The sequence below is a fragment of the Kryptolebias marmoratus genome, linkage group LG16 (assembly GCF_001649575.2).
Source record: "Kryptolebias marmoratus isolate JLee-2015 linkage group LG16, ASM164957v2, whole genome shotgun sequence".
Lineage (NCBI taxonomy): Eukaryota > Metazoa > Chordata > Actinopteri > Cyprinodontiformes > Rivulidae > Kryptolebias > Kryptolebias marmoratus.
In genome coordinates, this window is record NC_051445.1 from 13,490,076 (window position 1) to 13,515,256 (window position 25,181).

General features: G+C 44.3%; 1 protein-coding gene and 1 long non-coding RNA gene across 2 annotated transcripts in view; one reads left to right on the forward strand and one right to left on the reverse strand.

Annotated features, from left to right (window-relative positions):
* Positions 1-25,175, forward strand: part of itga8 (integrin, alpha 8) — a 43,611-nt gene extending 18,436 nt beyond the window's left edge. Inside the window, exons 13-30 of the mRNA XM_017426570.3 lie at positions 1,196-1,393; positions 5,239-5,284; positions 5,397-5,504; positions 10,694-10,749; positions 11,091-11,248; positions 11,379-11,510; positions 12,196-12,263; positions 12,712-12,859; positions 13,722-13,814; positions 16,543-16,622; positions 18,192-18,272; positions 19,436-19,541; positions 21,348-21,506; positions 23,255-23,401; positions 23,479-23,592; positions 23,760-23,861; positions 24,231-24,353; positions 24,456-25,175. Coding sequence (XP_017282059.2) covers positions 1,196-1,393; positions 5,239-5,284; positions 5,397-5,504; positions 10,694-10,749; positions 11,091-11,248; positions 11,379-11,510; positions 12,196-12,263; positions 12,712-12,859; positions 13,722-13,814; positions 16,543-16,622; positions 18,192-18,272; positions 19,436-19,541; positions 21,348-21,506; positions 23,255-23,401; positions 23,479-23,592; positions 23,760-23,861; positions 24,231-24,353; positions 24,456-24,545 — 2,009 coding nt within the window. The 3' untranslated portion in view covers positions 24,546-25,175. The remainder of the gene's footprint in view (positions 1-1,195; positions 1,394-5,238; positions 5,285-5,396; positions 5,505-10,693; positions 10,750-11,090; positions 11,249-11,378; positions 11,511-12,195; positions 12,264-12,711; positions 12,860-13,721; positions 13,815-16,542; positions 16,623-18,191; positions 18,273-19,435; positions 19,542-21,347; positions 21,507-23,254; positions 23,402-23,478; positions 23,593-23,759; positions 23,862-24,230; positions 24,354-24,455) is intronic.
* On the reverse strand, positions 9,702-16,547 carry LOC119617805. Its single transcript, XR_005234212.1, has 3 exons — positions 16,376-16,547; positions 16,140-16,199; positions 9,702-9,773 (listed from the first exon to the last, which is right to left on the reverse strand). It is a non-coding gene; the product is annotated as an uncharacterized LOC119617805 (long non-coding RNA).
* Positions 25,176-25,181: the final 6 nt, after the last annotated feature.

The window sequence follows — 25,181 nt, forward strand, 5'->3', positions numbered from 1 at the left end:
TTCTGTGTTACAAAAAGCAGAATTTGGGCAGCAGAGGATCATTTTCCCAGAGATAAACTTACTATAATCTCAGTTTATCACAGAGAGACAAATTCACCAGAGAAAACAAATCATACTTTAAAAGCAAAAAAAACAAACAAACCAACAAAACGTTATAGAAAGCCAAACAAGTTTTAGAAGCACACTCTTTTCGAAGGATGAGATTAATTTGTGCCAGAATAATGGGGGGGTTGGGGGCACGGAGCAAAATGGGAACAGTTCACGTTCTGAGCCAGCGTCATCTGTTAAACACGTGTGCTGTTCGCTGCATTGGCATGCATGGTTTCCAGTGGCATGGGGTCACGAAGGCGAATGTAAAGACTGGACCAAAACACACTGTTAAATAATGCAGGAATTAAATAAATACATAAATAATCACATATTCTGTACTGCTCAAATCAGTCAACAGGTTAAGCTGCATTTCACATGATGAATATAAAATAAATAATGAGCCACAAACTAAAAAAAACAACAACAAATGGACAAAAGGACATGTGATGTCTGGCAGAGCATCACAAAGAAGGAAGTGCATTCTTCTGTGATGTCCATGGGTCCCACGCTTCCGATAGCCCATGTTTATAAAAGGATTCTGAACGCAGCTTTTAAATTGAACATTTTATTTATGGCTGTTCGCATTTAATTTAGACAAAAGGTTTAGAATTAAAATGCCTTTCAAAAGCCATAAGAGCTAAGAGGCTGCACTCCAAGCTGTTATCCATATATAACGCGGTCATGTTTGTTTAAATATTTAAAAAAAATCAAAAAGCGCATTAGGGTGTAAGTTGTCCAGTCCTAATGGCCTACGAGCGTCTGAGTGACTGAAGGAATCCTGAAAGGACTTGTTGTAGTTTTGGCCAAAGATTTTTTCATGAAAGGCTGAGATTTAAGCACATTTTGTTATCAACGCGGAGCAGCACAATGTGTGCCTGAACAGATCAAGACAGACCTGATAAAAGACTTAAGAATAAGCACAACAAATTTTCATGACGGTAAGTAAATGACCATTCCTTGGTTTTAAAGAGGTCAAGCTCTTTTCCTTCTTTCCTCTTTCCTTTTCCTTCAACCTGAATGTTTTCCTTTGCTTCTGTCTCAGAGGGACCCCTTACCTTGTTGATGTCTAAACCATACGTGTGTGTGTGTGTGTGTCACCATTCAGACGTGGCAGTGGGCTGTCCGTTCGGAGGCGAGGACCGTGGAGGCAGAGTATTGATCTTTAACGGGAACAGAGATGTATCCACGCAAGGGCTGACACTAAGCCAAGAGCTTCGAGCTGCCCGCAACCCCGGCGGCGGTTTGCCCGGATACGGCTTCACTCTGAGAGGAGGCGAAGACCTGGACAGCAACGAGTACCCCGGTAAATGCTCAAAAAGTCTGCCCCTCTTTGCTCGGATCCCCGTGTTATAATCAAAATTTCTTCTCGGGTTTTTGCATTCTTTCACTTCTCTGCTTTCTGTCCTGACCTCTGCATTTCATCTCTCCCACATGCACTCCTCCGTCTCCATGTTCTCCATGTTTTCCTCCTCTTCTCTGCTAAACTCATCAGGAAAGAGGGGGGGGTACGGGGATGTGTGCCACGAGCTGCTACCGCATCCATTCTTTAGGGATTTACAGTACTCAAGAAAGGGGGGAGAAAGTAAGAAGTGTAATAATACATTATCCGCATGTTCTGTCTGCCAGACATGCCTCTGTGGATAAAACTGAAACTGTGTGCAGTACACAATTAAATTACATGCAGAAAGACCCGACTTTACAGCAACCTTCACCCTCTCACTTTGAAAAAGTATGACAAATTACTCTGGAATAATAAAACAATCTAAAAAGGAGATCATTTTCAAAGTTATTTATGTGCGTGGGTTTGAGGCTCACAAAAATGAGGATTTGAAACAAAGCAGGTCTGTAAAATCCCTGTTTTACTACCTTATTTTCCACCTAATTTGGAGCCACTCTGCTTTCAACATTACTTTGGCTCTTTGCTTCCACAGTTGAGGCTGAGACGAAGAATTTGTTTAGTTTTTTTTTTCTTTACCTTTTCCTTTTCTTTGCCCCCTCTCTCCTTCCTTGTTCTCCCGCTCGTTCGGCTGCAATAACAGATTTCTTCATTCCACAAACAGGATATCGAGTGGGAGGGGGGGGAGTGAAAAACACACACGAGTACACAGAAGTTCACATGCGCTGGCTTGCGATCGGCTTCACGGGCGGCCCGACGGTGTGTGTTGAGCGTGTGCCAGGCTCCGGGCCCGCGGTCCGACCTGAGCGGGTCCAATGCAAATCAGAAATAAAAACACAGCGCGATAAATACACACACACACACACGGGGACTGCGGGTTCAAGCCTTCAGCTGGTGGAGGCGCTTTGGGAGGCAGACGCGGGGCAGAAACTCACGGGTGGTGGAGCCTTCAGCCAACGTACACACAGTATTCGCTTTGCACACAAAAACGTGCATGTGCGTGTGCCCTCTGTCATTAGGAAGCTGGTTGACGGAAGTGAGACACACGCACACACACACACGTGATGTGTCGTTTGCAGGCTAGTAAAGTCCCACGTTCAAAGGAGTCGGGAACGTTTGATCAACAGCACAAGATGCGTCTGGGAGGCCTGCAAGAGCCGGCCTGTGCTCCCATTAACACTAAATGTCATTAGACTACTGCAGAAAGGAGGAAAGGATGATGACTAAACTCTACTTTTAGCTTTAATGGGCTTTATTTCTTCAAATTGCACCACGCTTTTGTCTTCAAGTTTGTACAAAAAGCCTTGCAAATGAAATGGTACGACACAGATTTAGCACTGGTGCGATGTTTGGTGCCATGAGGCTGGTGTCGTTTGTATGTTGGAAAGGTCGCGTTGTCTCAGGATGCCTCTGAGGTCTTCGTCAGCAGGTCAAAGGTCAAAACCTAGCGGGGCCTTAGCTGCCAGTCTTATCAGTTTGTTGAAAGGCGAACAGACACTCAAGACATGCCGGTGTGGGTGATTTGGATGCGTGTGGTGCTGAAAGGGGGTCACGCTGCTGGGCGTTTGGTTTGCTAAGGAGGTGTAAAATTTATTACCAGGGTCCGAGTCTGCTGGATTCAGTTACTCTACTTATTATATAGTTGTTTTTTAACTTAAAATTCAAAAGTAAGGGAAAACTGAAGGAAAAAATGTGACTAAATGTTTGAGTGTTTCTGTACTTGTTGCAATGATATAATACCACATGGTTCCTCAGTCACATGTTTTATAGATCTAAACTCAAAACACTTATAAATAAAACTAGTACTGTAGTCTTCTTTTTTGCTCAAGCAGCTCCCCTTTGCTCCTTTGCTTGAAATAAGTGCATCTCAAATATGTTTAGTATTGTGCAAATAGTTGAATGTCACACATGCATCCAAGAATTAGAAAATCCTCCATTTGTGTCCTAAAACCCCCTTCTTTTACCACTGAGTGCCAGTCACCTTTGACCTTTCCTCATCAAGCAGCCGAACAGGCAGTTGCAGCAGACAGCCAGTGACAGCTTGACACTCCGTCTAAACTCCGGATGGACGTTGTGTTGTCTCGACACAACGTCAGGACGCACACCGCCAGCTATCAGTGCCACGAAGGTGTCGCAGCGCTGTTCAGATAAGCTTCGGTTTCTTTTTGGACACCTCAGCTCAACAGTTGGTGGGCTGATTTCCCTGAGTCCACTGAAATGGGATTTACACAAACGGGAAATTGAGACGTTATTTGATTTAACCCCTGATGCAGCCACTTACACTCTCACACACACTTAACCCCCCAGAGGTGCCCTGCTGCTCGGAGCGGCCGTGTGTCATGCAGCATTAAGTGAGCAAACATAGGCATTAGATTAGGCTGCAAAGACATCGGTCAAACTGACATATTTGTGGCGGGAGGGGAGTTACAACAGTGGGATGGACGGAGGAATTCAGTGATCCTTCTCAGCCTAAAAACACACCTTGCCTCTGATTACTTTCGCAGATTGTGGTTTTGAGGCGGCGCTCACAATCCTTTACCCTTATTTTCTTTCTGTCCTTCCCACCTCCCTCTTCCTCTACTTTCTTTCCTTCTCTTTCTCCCAAACACACACATTTTAAGGTTCCTTTTCATGACGGGACTGAAACGCGCGGACTGAACAACACACTTGCAGAGGAGCGCCGTTCACCCCAGAGAAAAAGGGACAGGGCCTAAATGTTTTAATGTTGTGGTTTCAGGGGGACACAGTGACTGCAGCCAAAGGCAGAAACAGATGTGCCTCTCTTAGATTCAATTAGTCTCTTTTTTTTTTAAATGCACGGCAGAAGAGAGACATGAAAAGACAAGCAAAGTCTACAAGCTTACACTTTCACTTGCTTCCACCCTCCTTCAGACGGTTAGCGTCTCATTTCAAGCTTATGTTGAATAAATTCAGATGATCAAATCACAGGGAAATTGTAGATTGCGCTAATTTTCTCTATGATAAATAATTATTATTGAAAGCAGTCAGTAGGTTGAACCACAGCTAACTTTTTCTGAGGTTATGGTGTCTCTCTCAGGATCACACAGCTTAACTTCCTGCTGCATCTGGCAGTGGTGGCCTGTATCCATTAAGTGCCTCTTTTCTTTCAGTTTCACATTGTTTCAATCAGCGCTTGTGTGAATGTGTACTTCTTTGTGTGTGCGCGCGCGCGCGTGTGTGTGTGTTTGGCTTTCTTTGGTATGTGTCCCCTGACCACAGCCATTAAATACCCTCTCTATTTTAAACTTTTGGAGCCAATTAAAAGCGTGTGTTCATCACGAACCCCATGAAAACAAATAAAAATCACATATAGATGAGATCTGGCGCTGCTTACAATTTAGCGTTCTCGCAGGCTGTTGGGAAATGATGGTGTTTAGTGAGCAGTGATTGGCGCAATGTGAACTTTCTAATGGCCCTGGAATGCAACATGGAGCCCCTGTCACATATATATATATATATATATATATTCACGCATAAAAAGAGATGCAAATGCATGATTATTGTGTGTGAAGTTAGAAAATGTAGTTTAAAGCTGTATGAAAAGGAAAAGCCTGATGATATCTTTGTGCTTTACATTACAGTGCGAGTGTGTGTGTTTATGTGTGTTTATTACATGCGCGATGTCTGTTTGATGAAGATTGCTGGAGACCTTGAAATCAGTCCCATCTGTTGCATTCTTTGAAGCTCGCTGATTCCCCTTTTCTCGCTGCTCTCCCCGTCTCTCTGTGCAGATCTGATCGTCGGGGCGTTTGGCACGGGCGAGGTCTCAGTCTACAGGTACGGCTCTCCTACAAGGCAAACGTTATCACAAATCAGATTTTATTGTTTTATGACTTTGCTTTTGTACGTGTGTGTGTGTGTGTGTGTGTGTGTGTGTGTGTGCGTGCAGGGCTCGAGCTGTTGTGTCCGTGGAAGCTACCATGACTCTGACTCCCAAAATCCTGAACCCCGATGATCGACAGTGTTTCCAACCTCACACAGATAAGCTGTTCACCTGGTAAAAACGTCATCTGTCTCTCTGTTTTATCACCTTAAATTAAGGGTGATCATTTATGCAGTCCCCAACGAGCCACCACAGGCATGACCTGGCTAAAATGGCCACAACAAAAGGGACAAACTATCTAAAAGTTGACTAAATTATTTATTAAACTCAAATTAAAGCACAGATCAGAGGTTTGCGTTGTGTAGTTAAGAAGTCAGTTCAATTAGTGGTTTTGGAGTGTGAATATGGGGCACAAATTACCCCAACACAGGTGGGAAAAATACTTTGGGGCCGAGCAGAGAGAGGTTGGAATAAATTATTTGGTCAACTTTTTTGTCTGGCTTGTCTCCCTTAAGGGAGGTCATGACATTCGACATTCTCAATCAGTTTGTTTTTTAGACGGGAGGGGGGAGGGGGGGTTGATCTTACGCTGATATTTATGTTCATTTATTTTATTTACACAGCGCGCCGACAGAATGTTAACATTCTGTTGGTGTTTCAATGCCGCCCGTCGCTTCCCTTGTGGTGAAGCTGGATTCCCACAATGTTCGTGGGATCGCTTTTGTGAGAAAAAACAAAAAACATTTTTTTCTGCCATCCTGTTTGAGTTACGAAGACGGTCAGTATTGGAAGTTCCTGAAGAGGTTACTAGAGACCAAGTAGCTCCACTAGAAATGACTGAAGGGGGAGAAAAAAAAGTGTTTTCAGTTCTTTTAACTGAGGTTGGATTTTAAAAACCCGTCAGGTTGACTCTATTGATCTGCAGACTCAGTTTTCTGCCAAGCCTGCTTTTGTTAGAGCCTACTCTTCCTACAGGCGATAGTTTATATACGATTAAACATCAGGTATTACTGCTGGCTACGTCTTTCTTGGCAAAAAGAGTTTAATCTCGACCTCCTTTTGATACTAATGAAAACAGCAGTGAAGGGTTCAAGTGATTCCCTTTACTGATGTGTTGCTGTTTGTTTTGTTAATCCGAATGGCCAGCTTCATTGGCTTGATGATCATGTTAGAGAAGACGCGTAGGAGCATCTGACTTTAGATGCTGATTATTTTAAATTGAAGGACTGGATTCCCACTTTAACCCCGTGTCTTTTTAGAGGCACTCCTCAGTACCTCCCTCCTGGCTGCTCCTTTTTTTCTGCCCCAGAACGCTTAAAAAAATGAGAAGTGACATTGTGGACTGTCTTTAATCACTTTCCCCGCCGTTAAAACTCTTACTTATATGGTTGGAATATTATTCTACAGAAGCCTGTGGCCGTGCATGTGTGTGTGTGTGTGCAGGTGAATTAAAGCTAAAGGGATCAGGGTCTTTAACATGAAACTAATGAGGCCCACTGCTCCACAGATCCGTAACAGAAATTGCCGTGCTTGCACTGCGTCCTGAAACGGTACAGAGCGTAAAGCATACACTTTCACAAATCACGCTCCCACTGACAGATGTGACAAATATTTCACCCCTGTTCTCGAGACGTCTGCCATCAGCCTGTCTGTTTGTCTGAATCTCCAGTGCAGTAATGTAGCAGTCTGTTGAGGGCTCATATAACCTGGAAATTCAGATTTATGGGCCTCTGCAATTAATCTGAAACCGCAGCATTTAGTTTTACTTATATCACTGCTTGTGTGGGTGGCAGACTGGCTTTGAACGAGCTCCTGGCGTGAGTTTTAGGTTGAGGGGAACCAGTCTGCTGTCGGTCCTACGTAACTCACTGGGACTGGAACTGCTGCAGGACTTCTTGGATGGGAGTCGTGGGCTTGGCCGGCCGCCGGCCAAACCCAGTTCCGATCAGCGCAAAGCACTAAAACTGTGTGAATTTTTGCCAGAACAAAACTTTGCTTGCTTAAATAAACAGCCGTAAAGCTTAGGTCTGCGTGGATTCAGAGATTTGGGTCGAGCTCATAAAGAAGAGAGGAATTAAAGGATGTCACCGGCTTTTCTTTTTAAAGAGGTGATGGTTTGGGGCATCATATTGGTCTTGTACATCAATGTCACATGTTAAAGTTTCTGATTTCCTGATGAATACAATCATTACCCAACAGCTGTTCACCCTAAAGGTCATTAAACAGCACTGACTGTTCTGCTGAATGTATTTCAGCTGACTTCAAAGAATCTTTTCACCCTCTGGTTGAAAAATAGTCCCTCTATTTCACAGTTAAAGAGAAAAAAATAACCTTTTTCCTCTCAGGTTATGTTTATTTGTCCTTGGAAAACAGAAATTGTAGCCATCAATCAAATGTATTCTTACTTACTGAGTACCTAAATGGCTTGTGTGAATTATTTCTGCTTTAAAATGTTTTTTTTTAATGACTGTATAACGTTTCAATTCATTTTTAATGCATTTGACTCACATAGAGGTCTAATTCCAGAGAAAAAGTATTTATTGTAGCTTTGTAGTAACAAAAGAATTTCCCTCAGGGGGTGAATAAAGCATCCATTCATTCATTCATTCATTACACATCATGTTAAAGGCATCTAGTCCCATTTTGGAGTTGAATGAGTGGTTGATTTATCTGCTAGTGAGTTAGCAAGAGTTTTCCTTTTAGCTTATGTTACTTGTGACTTATTGATTCAAATTGAGTTTAAACCAACATAAATACAATCCAGTGTAATTTGATCATTTTCTTGCTTCCTTCACTGTTAGATTTGTTGGTTTGTTGTAGAAAAGTCAAATGCAGACACACAAAAAGCAAAATAACGGTGAAGGAGGACTTCAGGAAATTAAACCAGAGAATCCAAAATGGCGTTGAACGTAAGATTGAAAACAACAAGATCTGGCAAAAGGAGACATATATGGAGGTAAACGGAGGATCTGACAATGAGTAAACAGAAAACAGGAGCTGGAGGGAAGGAGAGGGGAGAAGATTAATGCGCTGAGATAAAACAAGGAAACAACAAAACTCTAAATACAATAAAAATATTACTGAACAGGAATATTTTAGGATACAAAAAACTAATATAAAAACCTCAACGTCATCAGCTATCTAGAAAAAAGACCAATTATGTTCAAATCACGTCGTTCAGGTTCAAAGAACCTTCTTTTTTCAGAGAACTTCATGCTTGGTTTTGTGATTTTGCTTGTGTAGTAATAGTTTAACGCACGCACACACACACACACACACACACACACACACACACACACACACACACACCTGGAGCTAAATAGAAGGACAGAGGTGGGCTGGTGCACAGGGAAAAAAGATAATTGGTATTTAAGTAAATTAGGGCCAGTTATACTGGAAAAGGAATTGTTTTGTGTAGCATTTTGTCCAACCTCAGGTTTCGAATGTGCAAATAAATGCCAAATGAATGCGTATGAAAACACTGGAACTAATAAAATTTAAAAAAATAAAATAAAATAAAAACAAGGGAGTCACAATACAAGCAGGAGAACTCCAGGACTGTATATCGTACCTGTTTTCTAAAACTGAATTAAAAGTTAAATTAAATTCAGATCAAAATCTGGTTTCTGGTTTCTTCTAAGTCGAAGCATACTCAGCCTCTAAAAAAAACTGTTTTATCTAAATCCATCCATAACTTTTTGAATAATCCGACCACAATGCCTTCTTGTGTGAGACAAAAACTGCTCTCTGGTCAGATCTTATAACGGAGCATGTTTGTGTCTGCGTTGGGTTTTGTTTTGAAGCAGACCCTTGTTACTGAAGAAATTTACCATAAAGTCTGTGTGCTGCGAGGGATGTCAGCGTGTAGGATGTTGGAGCACAGATGCATTTTGGGGAAAACTACACACAGTAATGACTGACCTGGGGGTCAGTTCTGTGTAACGTACACTTAAGGGTGACACAAAGCCCTCATTAACGTCTCACACTCCCCAAACTTACACTTGCATACATGCGGCACATATAAAACAAACTCCAAACCCACCTTGGAGAGGTCCAAACGTATGGTATCCATTTTTAAAAACAGAAACTTGGATTTTATCACACACACACACACAGAGTTATTAACCCACATCTGCGCCACACACGTTCTTAACAAAAGCAAACTAATCGTCAATATTACGATGCTCTCTAACGGGAATCCTAATTATGAACAAACACACAAGCACCTATCACATCTGCGGCGTGGCTGTTCACACCTTCCCGAATCTGAAACACATCAGCGCGCAGGTTTTTTTGTGAAGTGAGACACGTCGAGCCGTAACGACACGAAGTCTTTTTACCTTGTAAAGCCTTTAACGTAAAAGCAGGAGCGTTACATCCGTCAGGTTCCCCCAGATTCATACGTTCGAAACCTGTCCGGACCTCCATGTGAGGGTCACCTTCCTGTTGTTGATTAAAAAACACGATAAGACAAATAAAAACACAGGGTAATAAACACACGAGTGGCGGAAAAGGCAGAAAGGTTTCCCAGTCTCCCATATCTGTGTGTCTAATAGAGGGGCCTCCACTAATTCCTGTTGCTCCCCGGAGTGCAGGAAGGAAGAAATGTCCCGTTTAGAGGCAGTTTATTTAGTTAAGTGGCATGGTATATTTCTTTTTTTATTTTATTTATTTTTTTGTCAATGAGCTAGCATTTGACATCTGAAATAAATAAAAGCATGAAATTCACTGGAATGGAAGGGATACAGTTACTTAAAAACAAGATATTAATTGTTCATAACCTGACCACAGAACTCTGCATCAGAATATCTGAACAGTCGACGTAATGTTCAATTTTTGTTTCTCTTTATCGCCCAAAGTCGGAAGAAAAGCTCTGCAGCGTCAGCAAAACACCTCATGAACCTTTGGGTGGATTTTAATTAAACTCTCAGAGAGTAATCATCGGGTATACATCTACATTGGATTAACTTTTGGAGTCAACCCAGTTCGAGTTGGCCACCACAGCTAATCATCCTTGGCCAACGCAGAAAAAATGGCTCTAACTCCGTCCACACTACAGATATTGAGCTGATTTTAGTGTGGTAGTAGCTGAGAGTCATCTTCAACATGTACGTTGAGAGGTGACGAATCTCACATTATCACATAGCAGTGCTGCAACATGAGATGATCTCTGTTTTAAATTCTGGCGGGAAAGGCGGCGGGCGATATGCATTCCGTCAAGAAATGCTAGGCCTTTAATTATTGTCATTAATTTGAAAAGAACCTGAATTTCATGGAGTATTCAGTCCATGCTTGTGACATGTCCGAATAAGAACAAGATGCCGCAAATTAATTGAGAGCATTTTTCTTTTTTGTTCCCGTAGCCTCAAAGTGGACGTGTGTGCAGCCGTGAGCGGTGTGGGGATCCCCAGCTCTGTAGGTAAGCATTTCTGCACAGCGGTGCTGTTTCTGAATGAGGGAGGCAGAAGGAGGAAGCGTGTCAGCGTGATAAAGAGCCTGCGCCACATCCAGTGGACGTCTCGATAGTATTTCCTGCAGACAAATTACTGCTCCATAACGACATTCAGATGGAAAAACAAAGCAGGGAGATGTTTAAAAAGCACATAACACAAAGAAAGGTGGATCATTTCTCGCTGTCTGACGATTCTCTACAGGGTTAACACCTACACCGAGCTCTTCGCTGAACATTTATCGGATCAGAATTGGGTTTAGGAACTAAGTCTGATCGTCTGATCTTCTTTGTTGCCATCCTCCGTCCAGATCTGAGAGCGGAGCTGCAGCTGGATTGGCTGAAAGGCACCAGGGGCGGAGTGAAGAGGGTTCTCTTCCTGGACACCCAGCAGCCTCAGCGCACCGGGCTCCTCCGGCTCGGTCACAGCCGCCCACATTCATGTCTGAGCTACGTGATTTATCTGAGGGTGAGCGACTCGCACCCCACGCACTCCTACAGGCTCTGCTCACCGAGCTGTGACGCTTCAGGAGGAATCGGCTGCACTTACTGTACGAACACAACGTCGACTCGTGTCACACTTCTGTCTGCTCCTGCAGGAGGAGGATGAGTTCAGGGACAAACTGACCCCCATCTCACTGGCTCTGAACTACAGCCTGGCTCCACCTTCGCATGACCAACCTCTCCCACCTGTTCTCAACCAGTACAGCAGCACCTTCCTTCAAGAGCAGGTGGATTTCACACACTGTCTTTTAGATCATTATAAACCGTACACCAGAGAGGAATCTCTGGTCTATGCTGACATAAGCAGTTAATATCAAGAATTTCACCACGATAAGACCCTAAATCACGAGCTTTAATTAAAGCAGTTTGATGAACGAAGGTAATAATCAGAAAGATTAGGGAAAAAAATAGCTGTCTGGCAGCACAACAAACCCCAGCTGTGGACACCAATTTTACTCTTTATTTATTGGGTTTGTGAAACATGTGATGGAAAAACATGCTGCCTTCTGATTGCTTTTCCACTTGTCGAATGGGTTTAAATGAAGATGTTGTAAATTCTCCGGAGCTGAAGTTTGGTGCGCAGCACTTTATCATTTTTGGATTTCCTTTCTGAAGCATGTTCAGGCACTTACAGATCAAACCGGGGCCAGTTGCTTTTGTTAAAGATGTCACTTCCAGATGATTTGTTTGCTTTATTTGTTACAACGACCTTTTGAATTTTGGACTTTTGGACAGGATGCACATTTAGAAACACGTACAGGTGACGTAAGAAACGTTTCTATTCTTAGCAGGCGTCTGGTTTTCTTGATTGCCCCAGATGTGTTTTTTTTTTTCTATTTTTTGCCCTCGTCGTTTCTTGAACTCTCCCCCCCCCTCTAACAATCCCTCTCTGTGTGCCCCTCTTCCTCTCAGGCTTACATCCTCGTGGACTGCGGCGATGACAACATTTGTGTCCCCGACCTCCAGCTCTCTGCCAGCATGTAAGACTCCCACTTGTAATCGCTCAGCGGCCCCGAGGGCCAAACGCAGATAAACCTGAACTAAAACAAAAGGGGGAAAGTATGTCTGCTGTTGCTCAAACGATGAGCGAAGTTTACATTGAACTTGCTCACATTAGAGTCGGCTTTAACATGTGTTAGTGAGCTTTTTGCGTGCGCACGAGTAAGTGATCGCATATCCAGCTGTTCAACATCTCCATGGCAGCTTTATGTAAACACCCTTCTCACCGTGCGCTGACTAACACACACACACACACACACACACATGCGTCGAGGAGTTGAATTCCTCGCAGATGATTGCACATGAAGTCAAGTCTTAAAAATAGAATTTGCAAAAGACATCAATTTCTTTTGTGTACTTGCAGCAAAAGGTCTTTTTTTTTGTGACTAAAAAAAATGTGGTTTTCATTCGCATGCTGTTGCCTCGCAGGGATCGCGCCGAGTTGGTGATCGGAGATGACAACCTGGTCACGCTGACCATCACTGCTGCGAACAATGGAGAGGGAGCCTACGAGGCGGAGCTGCACACGCTGATACCACCGGAGGCGGATTACATCGGAGTGGAGCGCAGGGTGGAGGTCAGCACTCAGAAATTAAAGGCTCTAAATTCATCGTTAACATTTTCGTCTTAAAAGCCAATAACGGGTGAATGCTCTGACATAAACCTAATGCAGTTTTCTCACCACGACTCCAGCCAGACATCAAACAAGGAAGTCTGTTATTTGAGGCTTCAGTTACAGCAGCTTCACATCCTGTTGTGTCGTAATAGCATGCGTTTAGCGTAATTAAGGAAAGGCTATCAGCAGGATGTACTTTACTGGCAACAGCCCAGAAGCCCCCCTGTTATGATTTACAGGCTGCATTAGTGACTACGGAAATGGATGGGGTCAGTTTGTGCACGTGTGTGTGTTTGTTTGCACGTGTGTTCGCGGTAATGAGGGTGTAATGGAGCTGTTTCATTGATTGTGCCGTTGCTGTCGGAGCTTTCATCGCTCTTCCTCTCCTGTCTTCCTCCCGTCCAGCATTGTTCCGACTGAGGCTGCACGTTGGTGGGCGACCGTGTGATCGCGATGTTACCGTTCAGTATTGTCGTGGCGAGGTTGTTCACAATAAAGCCAAATTTTTTGCACTAGATTGGTGCCAATGTAAAGGTTTATAAAGAGGAGTTTGCACAAACCGCTTGAAGTTGTTTTAAAACAGCAGTAATTGAGTTTGATGAACTGTTAGCTCATCAGTTTGGTGGAAACTGATCCTTATTTCTCCAAACTGAGGTCATTCAAAGAGCTATTTACATTAGGTGAGATAATAATTGTTCAAAAAGTCTATATATTTGTTTTAATACCTGACTCTAACAACTGTATTTGTCCCATTCATTCAAATGTCCTCATTTTATTCCTTCTCTTTCCCTTCCCAATCTCCCATTTTTCTCCCCCCTTCCAGTCTCTCTCTCAGCTAAACTGCGAGTTCAAGACGATCAACGAGACTGAAATCGTGGTGTGTGACCTCGGGAACCCGATGGTGGCAGGAACAGAGGTGAGTTCCCCCGCACGAAAACAAAAACAACACGAGTTCACACTGAGAAGGCCTCGATTGGCTTCAGCTTTAATTTGACTGATGATTTCCAAAGATCATCGCCTTGACCCTCCTTCCACACACACACACACCCGGCTCAACTCGTGCACGCGCTCGCAGCAATAATACATTTAGCGCTTGCATTCCTGACACTTGCAGGAAGCCGAGGCTTTGTAGAGTAAAGCGTGGTCCCTTCCGACATGAAATCCTAGCGTTCTGCTGTGCGTGCGCGCGCCGCAGAGCGTGTCGCATGTGCGGAAAAGTGAGGCTCTCTTTTGAGGACGTCAAGGCTGGCCGAGAGGTGTGTTTGCTCTGCAGTTGACACGGGCCATTCTGATAAATCAATTATGTGGTCCTGTTTCACAGTTTGGGAGCGCAGGTGGGGGGTATGGGGGGGTCGCATAACGAGGCACGTGAAAGGGGACAACCAGATGTTTCCCATATTCAACTCTCCCCTTGCCCTGTTGGACGCTCAGGAATCCGTGAGCTTATGCAGAACATACCTTCACACACACACACACACCCAACCCCCCCTCTCCTTATATTGAGCGACTTAAATGGTTCTGATCACTCGGGTTCACTGCTCTGGCCACATGACGCAGCTGTGGCGCCTCGCTGAGCAGAAGGATCGGGCTTATATCGCTAAAGGAAAGCAGATTTCGACCCATCAGCCTGCCTCTGCAGCTGACTTTCATCTCTGTTTTAGGATTTTTTTTTTTTTTTTTGCTCATTCGGTTTATTTATCAACCATCACCTTTCAGTGGAAACCTGTTAAAGTTAAAGGCCTAGCATTTCTTGAAGGAATGCATATCGCCCGCTACGGTCAGTCACAGAGTTTCAAACTAAGATCATCCCTTGTTTAGGAACGGCAGAGTTTTAGCTTTTTTGGATTTTGCTTTCTTTTTAAAATAAAAATCAAAACTTGCTGAGATGAGCATGTTATTTTTCATCTTGATTGCCCTATTTATAAGAAACAATTACATTGTCACCACAATGTAAGCTTTTTCTTTCTTTTACCTCCAGGATTTCCAACATCCAGAAAATAAAACAGGGAACACGGATCGTTTTTTTGTCGAGGAACACCTCATCTATACTATTTATAATGTCATCAGTAAAAAATACAACAACAAGACAAGACTTAAGCAGTTTCAGTCTGATTTGTTTGTTGCAAATCTCTGGTCAGAAGATGTTTCGTCTTAGCAGCAAAATAAATCGCACAGAGCATTTCCTCAGGAATTAACATAAAACAGAACCGTATTTAAGGGAAAAAACAATTAGTAGTAGAAAAGTGTTTGTCCCCACAAGATGTGTTGTAAGTGATATGAAAACCCTTCCCACGTCTAAATAAACTAGCCTTCCTTGAAGGAATGCTTATCACCCCCTGCCTTTCAGAAGAGATCTCATGAGATTTGTTAGAGTATTTGTTGAAGGATGACTCTCAGCTACTACCACACCAAGTTTCAGCTCGAAATCTGTAAAACTGACTGAGTTGTTGCCATTTTTGGGTTTGAAAACGTGGATTGGCTGCGGCAGCCATCTTGAATCAGGGTGACTCCGCTGTAATCAGCCGTAGAGGTATGTTTAGGGATGACTTTCTGAGAGTTTCAATAAAATCCGTCCGGTGGGCGCTTACAGACACGGGCACTTACATGATCGCCCTCCTGTTGCTGCCTGCCCGGGTTTGTGTAGTGGTGCAGCTCAGTCAGTGCAAGTAAATTTACTGATATCGAAAATGACAACAACAAAAAAAGACTCAGAAGTTGACTGGAAATCTGAAAATACGAGGCCGGAACTTCAACATGAGAAACGTGTAGGAACCCTGAGAAACGCACTAATTATTGTCGTCTGATAAACAAACCCAAGCTGCTGCATTTTAACCCTGTAATGTCGGCGACTCTGTAAAAAGGCTGGAATCGGCTGGCTTTGAATGCTCCTGACTTCTGCTCTGTCACTTGTTGCCCTCCTCCTCCTCCTCCTCCTCCCCCTCCTCCCCTGTTTGTCACCGGGAGCTGAAGGTGACATGTTCCCTCTAAAGAGCACATTTGGTGCCTGTCTCTTTAGATCTTCCCCGTCTGGCTTTTCCCCTCCGGTTGCCTGTAATGTGTCCCATAAAGGTAGCCAGACTTTGTAGTCCCGTCGCCCCGGCCTCTCTCTCCCCCCCGGCCCCCCGGGCTGACGTGCCCCTTGAAGTTTTAGTGCGAGCGAGTCTGCATGCTGTCATTTCCCTCCCTCTCTGGACCCTGAGCTCGACCTGTTCCCCAGCAGAAATCACATGTAAATACTCACACGGACGCTGCAGCCGGCGCTGGACTGAGCTCTGCACGTGTTTTCGGTTAGACTGCGGGGCTGGGGGTTTAAACAGAGGAGAGACGAGGAACTGAACTGTGGTTTTTAAGTATGTGTCTGTAGTCTGGCTTTTGTCAGATTTAAGAAACTTACTGTTATCAACACACACACACACACACACACACACACAAACACGGACACACGCACGAGAGAGGATCCAGTTACGAGAATATTACCGTCTGTTTCCAAACACGCATGACACAGGGGGTTGCCTTTGGTGCACAGATGCATCCAATTTCTCGCCATCGTCCTTTTTTTTATTTTCTCCGGCTTACACGCTTCTTCATATCTCCGTTGTTCCTGTTTTTTTTTTTGTGTGTGTCTTTTTCATTTTCCTGCCCAGCTGTCCGTCGGCCTGCGGTTTTCGGTGCAGAGGCTGGAGGACGCCGGACCAGACATCAGCTTTGAGCTGCAGATGCACAGGTGACGCACCCCCCCAGCAACTCACCAAACGTCTCACGGAAAGCGCGCGGAGCCGTTTGTCCTCCCTCGCTCCGTGTAAACAAGCTCTGATACCAACACTGTCTGTGGTCTGGTGCTGCAAACCACAGAAATGGAGGAGAACAGACGACGCCGGCTCCAGAGAGCAGAAACTAAATGCAAAGTGTTCGCTTCGGAGCGGTCCTTTTCCGTGTAACACATCATTATATGCAGCTGTCCCCCCTGTGGGGAGTCGGACGAAGAACAGAAACATGTCTTTATCGTTTGTCGAGCCAGTGTTGATTCAGCATCCACGCTGTTGTTTTCCAGTTTTTAGTTCTCAGAACCATTTTGCAATCTAGCTACTGCTGCATACTTTTTATGTATCAAAGCGTGCAGCTCATTCAGGAGATGGGTGCTGTGACTTTTGGGTTTTGTTTAAATATTTTCCTCACAGAAACACATTAAAATCACTTCAGTTGTTTCAGAAACCTTCTTCTCTTTGAATGTTAGTTCAGCATGCCTGTCTTCTTGTGCTACTTTTAGTTTTTACCTATTATTCTGCTAACTTTTATTACTTTAAACTAGCCTTTTTGCTCCTTTCAGCATCTGCTTAGCCTGTCGATACTTTTATCTTTTAGCCAGACTTTTGCTGATTTTAGCCACCAGCTTTTAATTAGCCTTTTGATACTTATAGCAAGCTCTTTGCTACTTTTAGCTTTTAGCGACCATTTTGCTACGTTTGGCCTCTTGCTACATCTAACATTTATCCGACCTTTTGCTGTTTTCAGCTTTTATCTAGTGTTTTAGTACTTTAGACCTTTAGCTGTTGTTTGCTTTTTTTAGTTTTTAGCTAGTATTTTGATTTTTTTTAGCTATAACAATTCAGTTTTAGCTTCTTCGGCATAGTTCAGCTGTCGTTCAGCTCTCACTGCATTTTCGCAGAAAATCCAGTTTCTGTCGTTCGTTTTCTTTTCGCTCAAAGCTTCTTTCGAAGCGGCTGCGACATTTAGCCGTTAACTATGACAGCAGAAGGTTTTTTGCTGCTGTGCAACACGTGAGCTAAATAAACCATAGATCATACACTGTGAAGCTGCAGCCAGTAAAAACCATAACGTTAACGCAGATCTTTAAGAAGAAAATAAAAAAGGATCAAAACTATGCAAACGTATCCTGAAGCGTTCTGTTTTATATTCGCTTTTTGCAGCATCACCTTCTGCTTTCCTGCTCAGCTGTATTCAGGTCTGATCAGAGGGTTTAACCTTTTTTTTTTTTTTTATGGCGATGCCAATTTTTTTATTTGCTTTGGGTCATTTTGGTCTCGAGCGTACGGACTTCCGTTTGACATTGAATTAGATATAATTGGTTGAGTCATAAAATAGTTAGCAGCACGCTGTTGAAAACAGATGTATGAATTTTTTCCAACCTTTTTTCGGTGGATTTCAAGCTTTGGCATTTCTCCTGCTTTTCATTTTATACCGCAGACACTTTTTAAGAAGCTCGAGGAGTTTGTTTCTTATGTCATACTTTTTGTTGTTGTTGTTGCTAAAGCGTGTGCGAATCTCTCCACAGCTCCAACAAAGATAACTCCGACAGCAACCTGGTCAGCTTGAATCTGTCCATCACTGCCAGCGCCCGGCTCGATTTACGTGGGTGAGTCCAGCATCTCCAACTCTACTTGTTTTTTTTCTTTTCATGCCAGCTTTCCCCCTGGCTTCAGTCTACACGTCTTGCTGTCCGCCTCTCCTTTTGAGACGTTTGAATTCACAGGGTGTGTTTGTGACACGGATGGAAAAACGCATTTTGTAGAAATGGCTTCAAACTAAGCGTGTGCACGTGGGGGCGGGCTGGGGATCTGCTAATGCACATCCAGGCTAACACGCAGGCACGCTTTAAAGTTTGGAGCCTGACATGCTGTTGTTTGGGTGTGGTCAGTGGTACAAATAAACACAGGAGGGGACTGGGAGAACCGGGAGGAGGACGTGTTGCAGTGTTTGCTGTCCTGCTACAAACATGCCCATCAGGCTTTGGGATGTTTTGCATTAAATTGTTCCCCGATCAGTGGTGTCACAGCACGCAGCACTGGCATCCAATGATGAAACTGTCACATCGATGTAAAATGGTTTATTTTTCCCGTCACGGGGTGTGGCTCTTTTGCTAAACTAGCTCAGTGGCACGTCTGTGCAACAAACGAACGCTGCGCCTCCGACGGGCGACGTGTACATTTTTTTTGACCCGCTGGCGTCAGATTACCTTGAGATTTTACTCTGTTTAGACCTGACCTGTTTAGAACAAAAAAAAAGCATAAAGAAGAAATTCTGTCAGAAATAAACTTTGCATGCCGAGTGGACAATTCCAACAAAGATCCTGTGGGGATCTGTTAGCGCTCAGATTACATCACGTTGGGGATGACTCTCAGCTACTACCGCGCGAAATTTCAGCTCAGTGTTTGTAAAGTTAACTGCGTTGTAGCCATTTTTAAGTTTGCTGAGGTCGATCAGCTGTTGCAGCCATCTTGAATCAGGTTGACTCCGAAAGTTAATCAGTTGTAGACGTATGTCGAATGTTTACTGTCTGAGAATTTCCTTCAAATCTGTCCACCGGCTCATGAGATATTTTGCTAACAGACACACTGTCATTGAGCCTTACCTCTATGCTTCCTGTGGCAAGTTTCCCTACTGTTTTAAATCCACTGTAGCGACAGACAGTTTCTATAAAATGCTTCCCGTCTTTGTTTCGTGCATAAAAAAGTCTGCGATCATCAGGTCTCTCTTATTGATCCAAAATGACTCTGCATCGTTGTCTGCTCCTCCCAGGGTGTCCCATCCCTCCCAGGTGGTGCTGCCTTTCCCAAACTGGGAGCCGAAAGAGAAACCTGTCAAAGAGGACGACGTTGGACCACAAGTGACGCACATCTATGAGGTACTTATCAGAGACAGAAAAATGGACGACTGGGTTGTTTTGCCACAGGTGTTTTTGTCGACCAGCCCAAAAGATCAAACCACTCAGCCAGACTTTATGAAACTGAGCAGGGCGGGAGCAAAGGAAGAGCTTCCCCCGGTGTGACTGTGGGTGATTACATCACTTCGTACCGAGGGGAAAAAAGAGCAAACGAGTAGGTGTGGAGGCGAGTGTGAGAACTCAGCACGGTGAAGGAAACGGCAACATTTTCCACACACTCTCTGTAAAACCGGTGGCTCTATAAAGAATTAGGATCTGGATGATCAAAGGTCTCCAGCTCCGAAGTAATTACTGCTGAGAGGCTCGGGAAGCAGCGGGGGGAGGGGGGAGAAACAGAAGGGGGTGAGGAGGAAAGTCATGATGGAGGACGCAGAGGTTATGTAAGAAGTATGTATTTGATGTCGAGGACACGGTGTGAGCAGAGAAATACAGCGAGGCTGAACGCTGAGAGCCGAACGGCTGCTGAAATCTGCTGACGGAGCCGAAACTGACTCGTTAAAGCTAAAACGAGCAGAACATTAGCTAAAACCTGTAAGCTTAACGCTTGCTAAAAGCCAAAGGAAGCAAATTGCTACTTAAAGCTAAAAATAGCAAAATACTAGCTAAAAGTAGCAAGAGTGTAGCTAAAAGCTAAATGTATTAAAAAGGCAGCAAAAACCTAAAGTTGCAGAATTCTAGCTAAAATTGACAAAAAAAACAGCTGAAAGCTAAAAGTCACAAAACACCAGCTTAAAACCTAATGTAGCAAAATATAAGCTGGGAGCTAAAACTAGCATACTGCTAGCTAAAACCTAAAATTTACCAAATTCTAGCTAATATAATCAAAATACTAGCTGAAAGCTAAAAGTCACAAAACACCAGCTTTAAACTTAATGTAGCAAAATGTTAGCTAAAGGCTAAAGCTAGCGCAAGACTAGCTAAAAGGTAAAAGTAACAAAAGGCCAGCTAAAAGTAGTAAACGCTAGCTAGAAGCTAAAAGTAGCTAAAGGCAAGCTAAACGCACCAAAAGTAGCAGAATGGTAGCTCAAAAACCACATGTAGCATAAAACAAAAATAAAAAACAAAAACAAAAATAGATCAAGTGCTAATAAGTACCTAATCTGTCAATGTAAATAAATAAATAAGTAATAATTATTGATATGAAGAAATTGAAGGAATAAAAGTTGCAGACAGAATGGCGACAGCTTGCACTATAGTCTCTGTGTGTGAGGGTGTGTGTGTGTGACTTCTTTTCGTTTGAAACCGCGGGCAGCTTCACTGAAGCAGAGTGCAGCGCTGTCTGGCCCGTCCTGCAGCTGATAATGGTTTTCATTTGTGGTACTTTTCCTAGCGGGCAGCTGCTTCTAGTTAGACAAGAGGCCGAATTTTTTTGGCTCTTAAGAATTTCTGCCCTGCAGCACCAGGATCATGTCCTGTTTGGATGACTTGTTTCGGTGTTACGACCACGCGTGTGTGTGTGCGTGCGTGTTTGTGTGAAGGACAGTAGATTTCTTTCTGAATCGATGGTGGATTTAGGGTCGTAACTCCGTCGGCCCAGTTGTGACGTTGGAGGATCAGCCAGCTGATGATGTAGGTTTTGCTCGTGTTGTGTTTCCCTCCCAGGTGACTGAAGGCTGCGTGAGTTTTTATCTTTAAGAAAACACAGGTGGTCCGTCTCATTGCACCACAGTTATGATAACCTGATTACAGCTTCGATCACATGAGACCTGCTAACAAGGCAGAGAAAGAGTCTGAACCTCTGTTTTTGTTTTGTTTTTCCCGCTGCAGCTTCACAACTCTGGTCCCAGCAGCATCGGAGAGGCTGACCTTCAGGTGGGCTGGCCCTCCCGTTTCCAGGACGAGAACCTGCTGTACGCCATGGAGATTCAAACGGACGGCCCAATTAGCTGCCAGACAAACACCAGCCTCAACCCGCTTGGCCTCCAGGTACCGTGAACATTTACACACTGGTGCATGTAGACACGCCTCCACGAAACCAGTCGAACGCCTTCAGACCTGAGAATTAATGATCGAGATCCTTTTAGAAAAAGACAAGATACTCTGGCCCCTTGGAAGCAATATATGACGAAATTAACAGCGGTTTAAAACTCAACAATACTTTATATAAATAAAAACAATTCATTAGTGTAATCTACTTTTATTACAGCGGAGGGGTTTCTCTCCTAACGTTGTGTCTTCTATCTTTGAACAGATGTTATAGAGATCGGGTACCAAAGTCAATTATTTAGTCAATTAATCAACTTTAGTGAAATTAGTTTATTACCGGAAATGCCTGTGGTTTGTTTTTCCAAACCGGCAGGGCTTCTAACCACAGAGCCGAGGGAACAATCTGCCAGTCTGCCTCCAAAAATAGCCGATCTGGGAGGAATAAGCACTCAACGTGTCCTCAGCTCGCCGGCTCTTGAATATATTTAAATTAAGATATCAAATCAAGCTGTTCCCTTTGGCCCGCTGCTAAATTTAAAACTTCCTGAGGAGAAACAATAAAACTCTGCTGCTCTGTTTTCTGAAAGCCGAGGTCGTGAATTTATCCGCTCGGGCCGCTTATCGTCCTGTTCTTCTCGCCAAGCGTGATTGTACGACCAGGAAATGAAAGCTCCTCAGACGCAGCTGTGCGCAAAACCGCCCTTTGATCGTCTTCCTAAACGTCGCCCTTTGTCTCCCGCAGCTGGAGACTTGTGTGTCGATTTATTGCGTCTTTAAAGCCTCGAGGCCGTCGGCGGCCACTGGCGACGCTGCATCATGTGCTGCGGAGACCTCGTTGGAGCCGGCATGTGATGATCAACGTGTTTTAATGAAAAAGATTCAAAAACTATCTTTTTTTTAAAAAAAGCTTCAGATGTTTGAGCGGTGGTTTTTTTATTTGCGTCATCCTGTCTCCAAAACCCTCACTCGTGTTTTTGGTTACTCGTGTTTAACTAAACCAAGCTGCCATTTTAAAGAACTGAGAAACAATTTCTGTAAAGTTTCTATTAAAAATGCGTTAAAATAAAAATTAAAGGCCGAGCCCGCCGCCTTTCATGCCAGAATTTTAGACCTTAATAATTGTCATGAAGTCGTAGCCATTTTCAAACCTTGAAAATAACCTCTGATGCTAAAATCTTATGACCTGTCAGCGCTTGGATTATTCGTTGAGATGTGGATGACTTTCAGCCGCCGCCACCACAACAAATTTCAGCTCAGTATCTGTAAAAATTCACTGAGTTAAAGCTTGTTTTCTGAGTTATTTTGCTAACAGACAACAGTTAATGCAGTTTGTTGCTATCCAAATATGTGTTAGGCATAATGCTCAGCTACCACCACATCCAATTCGAGCTCAGCATGTGTCAAACTGGCTGAGTTATGGCCATTTTTCTGTTTGATAAGCTATCTTTGCTGTGGCGGCCATCTTGAATCATTTGACTTCAAATGTTAATCAGTTGTAGATGTTTATCCTGTGATGTATATCCAATAATAATTTAGGGGTTTTTTTAAATAAAGACTTTCTATTTTGAGTCACCAAACTGCCAAATCAAAGCAGAAGTTCAGATGTTTTGAAGTGGGGTTCTGTGGAAAGGTGGTGAACATCACTGTCTTACCTGCTGGAGGTAGATCTTCAAGCAGCCTCAGCTTGGAGGACTAGTTTCATTCTAAACCAGACTGAACGCGTGTCGATATCTCCCCGTTTGTGTCAGATCTCAGCTCTGCAGGACACGCCGGAACTGCTGGGCTTCTTGAGGAACAGCAGCGACCTTCCTCCTTCTCCTCCTCCGCCTCCTCTTCCTCCTCACCGCCACAGACGCTCCGCCAGCGCTGCAGGGGGCTACAGCAGCAAGACGCTGGTGAGCCTGGCACTCAGGAAGCGACCGCTTGTCCGTGATCCCGCGGGTTTCTTGACGTCTGTCCTCTTCCCGAGCAGAACTGCACCAACGTCTCCTGTCTGAAGATCCGGTGTGAGGTCGGCCGGCTGGATCGGGGTCAGAGCGCTGTGGTCCGGATCCGATCCAGACTGTGGGCGCACACCTTCCTGCAGGTCGGCGGCGTTGCTGGTGTTGGTGTTTTGCGGGGGAAATTAAAATGTTTTGTCAAACAGTTTTAGCTTTTCTGCCTGTTTAATCAATTCCATTCAGCTCAAGTCAGGATAAATTAGTCAAATTTCACCTTTTTTTTAAATTGAAATTGTGTTTTTTTGTCTTCAAGCGGCGGAACGATCCCTACATTCTCAACTCGACCGTGTCCTTCATGGTCATATCGCTGCCTTATCTGGTCCAGCCCCCGACGCTGCAGCGGCACACCACCTCGGTGAGAATGAGAACGCATCGTCGTCGCCCACCGCAGCGTGCAGGAGGCGATAGTGTTCTTCCCCGTGTTTGTGTGTTCTGTCTGTTAGCAAAATATCTCATGAACCTCGTGGACGGATTTTAATACTTTCTGTCAGAAGGTCATCATGTAATTAACATCTGCAACTTGTTAGCTTAAGGAGTCAAACTGAATCAAAATGGCCACCGCAGCTAATTGTCATTTGGCCAAAATGAACATGGCTGCACTTTAGTTGGTTTTCCAGATATTCAGCTAAGATTTAGTGTGGTAGTAGCTGAGAGTCATCCACAGCACATACAGGGTTCGACTTCTCATCATCAGATGAACTTTACGGATTTCTTTGCCTTGCAGATGGGAACCCCGGTGTTGTGGGGGACTCCCGATGTGTCGTTCGCCGTTCCTCTCTGGGTCATCATCCTGGCCATCCTGCTGGGGCTGCTGGTGCTGGCCATGCTGACATTAGCCATGTGGAAGGTACACACACACACACACACAGAATTCAACAAACCCCATCATTCCCATCAGTAGTTTTAGCATCTGATGAACCTGTTCATATGACCCTCCCCCCCACCTCAGTGTGGTTTCTTCGAGCGGGCGCGGCCGCCGGCTGACGATGACGTCTCGGATCAGGAGAAGCTGACGGCAGATCAAACGGCGGACGCCTGAGACGACGGCCGACAGCTTTGCCAATTTTTGGGAGGGACGCGCACCTCCCGAATAACCCCTCGATCAGATCTGAGATCTGTATTAGTCGGAACCTTCATTCCCTTGTTGGAAATCTTCTGCTCCCTTTTTTTTTTGTTTGTTTGTTTTTTCTTTCCGTCTCCATGTTTATGAAACTGTCCGAAAGCAAAGGCTGCCACGCCACACAAACCGGGACCAGAAGAGCAGACAAAGTGGATCCAACACACATGTTTCTGGCTAAATCACACACACACGTGTGTGTGTGTGTGTGTGTGTGTGTTTTGTTTATCTGATGGAACGAGGCAGCAGAACTGAAGACAGAGCGGACTTTGTTGTTAGGACAATGCTTTAAATGGTTCTTGTTTGGGAGTGCAGCACACCGGGACTTAGGGCGATCCGTGCACAAGTGCTTTTGGTGTGTGTGTGTGAGTGTGTATACGCGTGTGTACGCACAGCGCGTCTATTGGGTGCCATCTTTCATCCGCCGGAGGGTTCAGTTTAGCCGTCACTTCCACACGCACTCAGAGGCAGCCGCGTGTTTAAAGTGACGCTTCAGAGCGTTTGAGGCGCTGACAGGTAAGATATTAATTGTTCACAGCGCATCTGTAGAACCCCCCC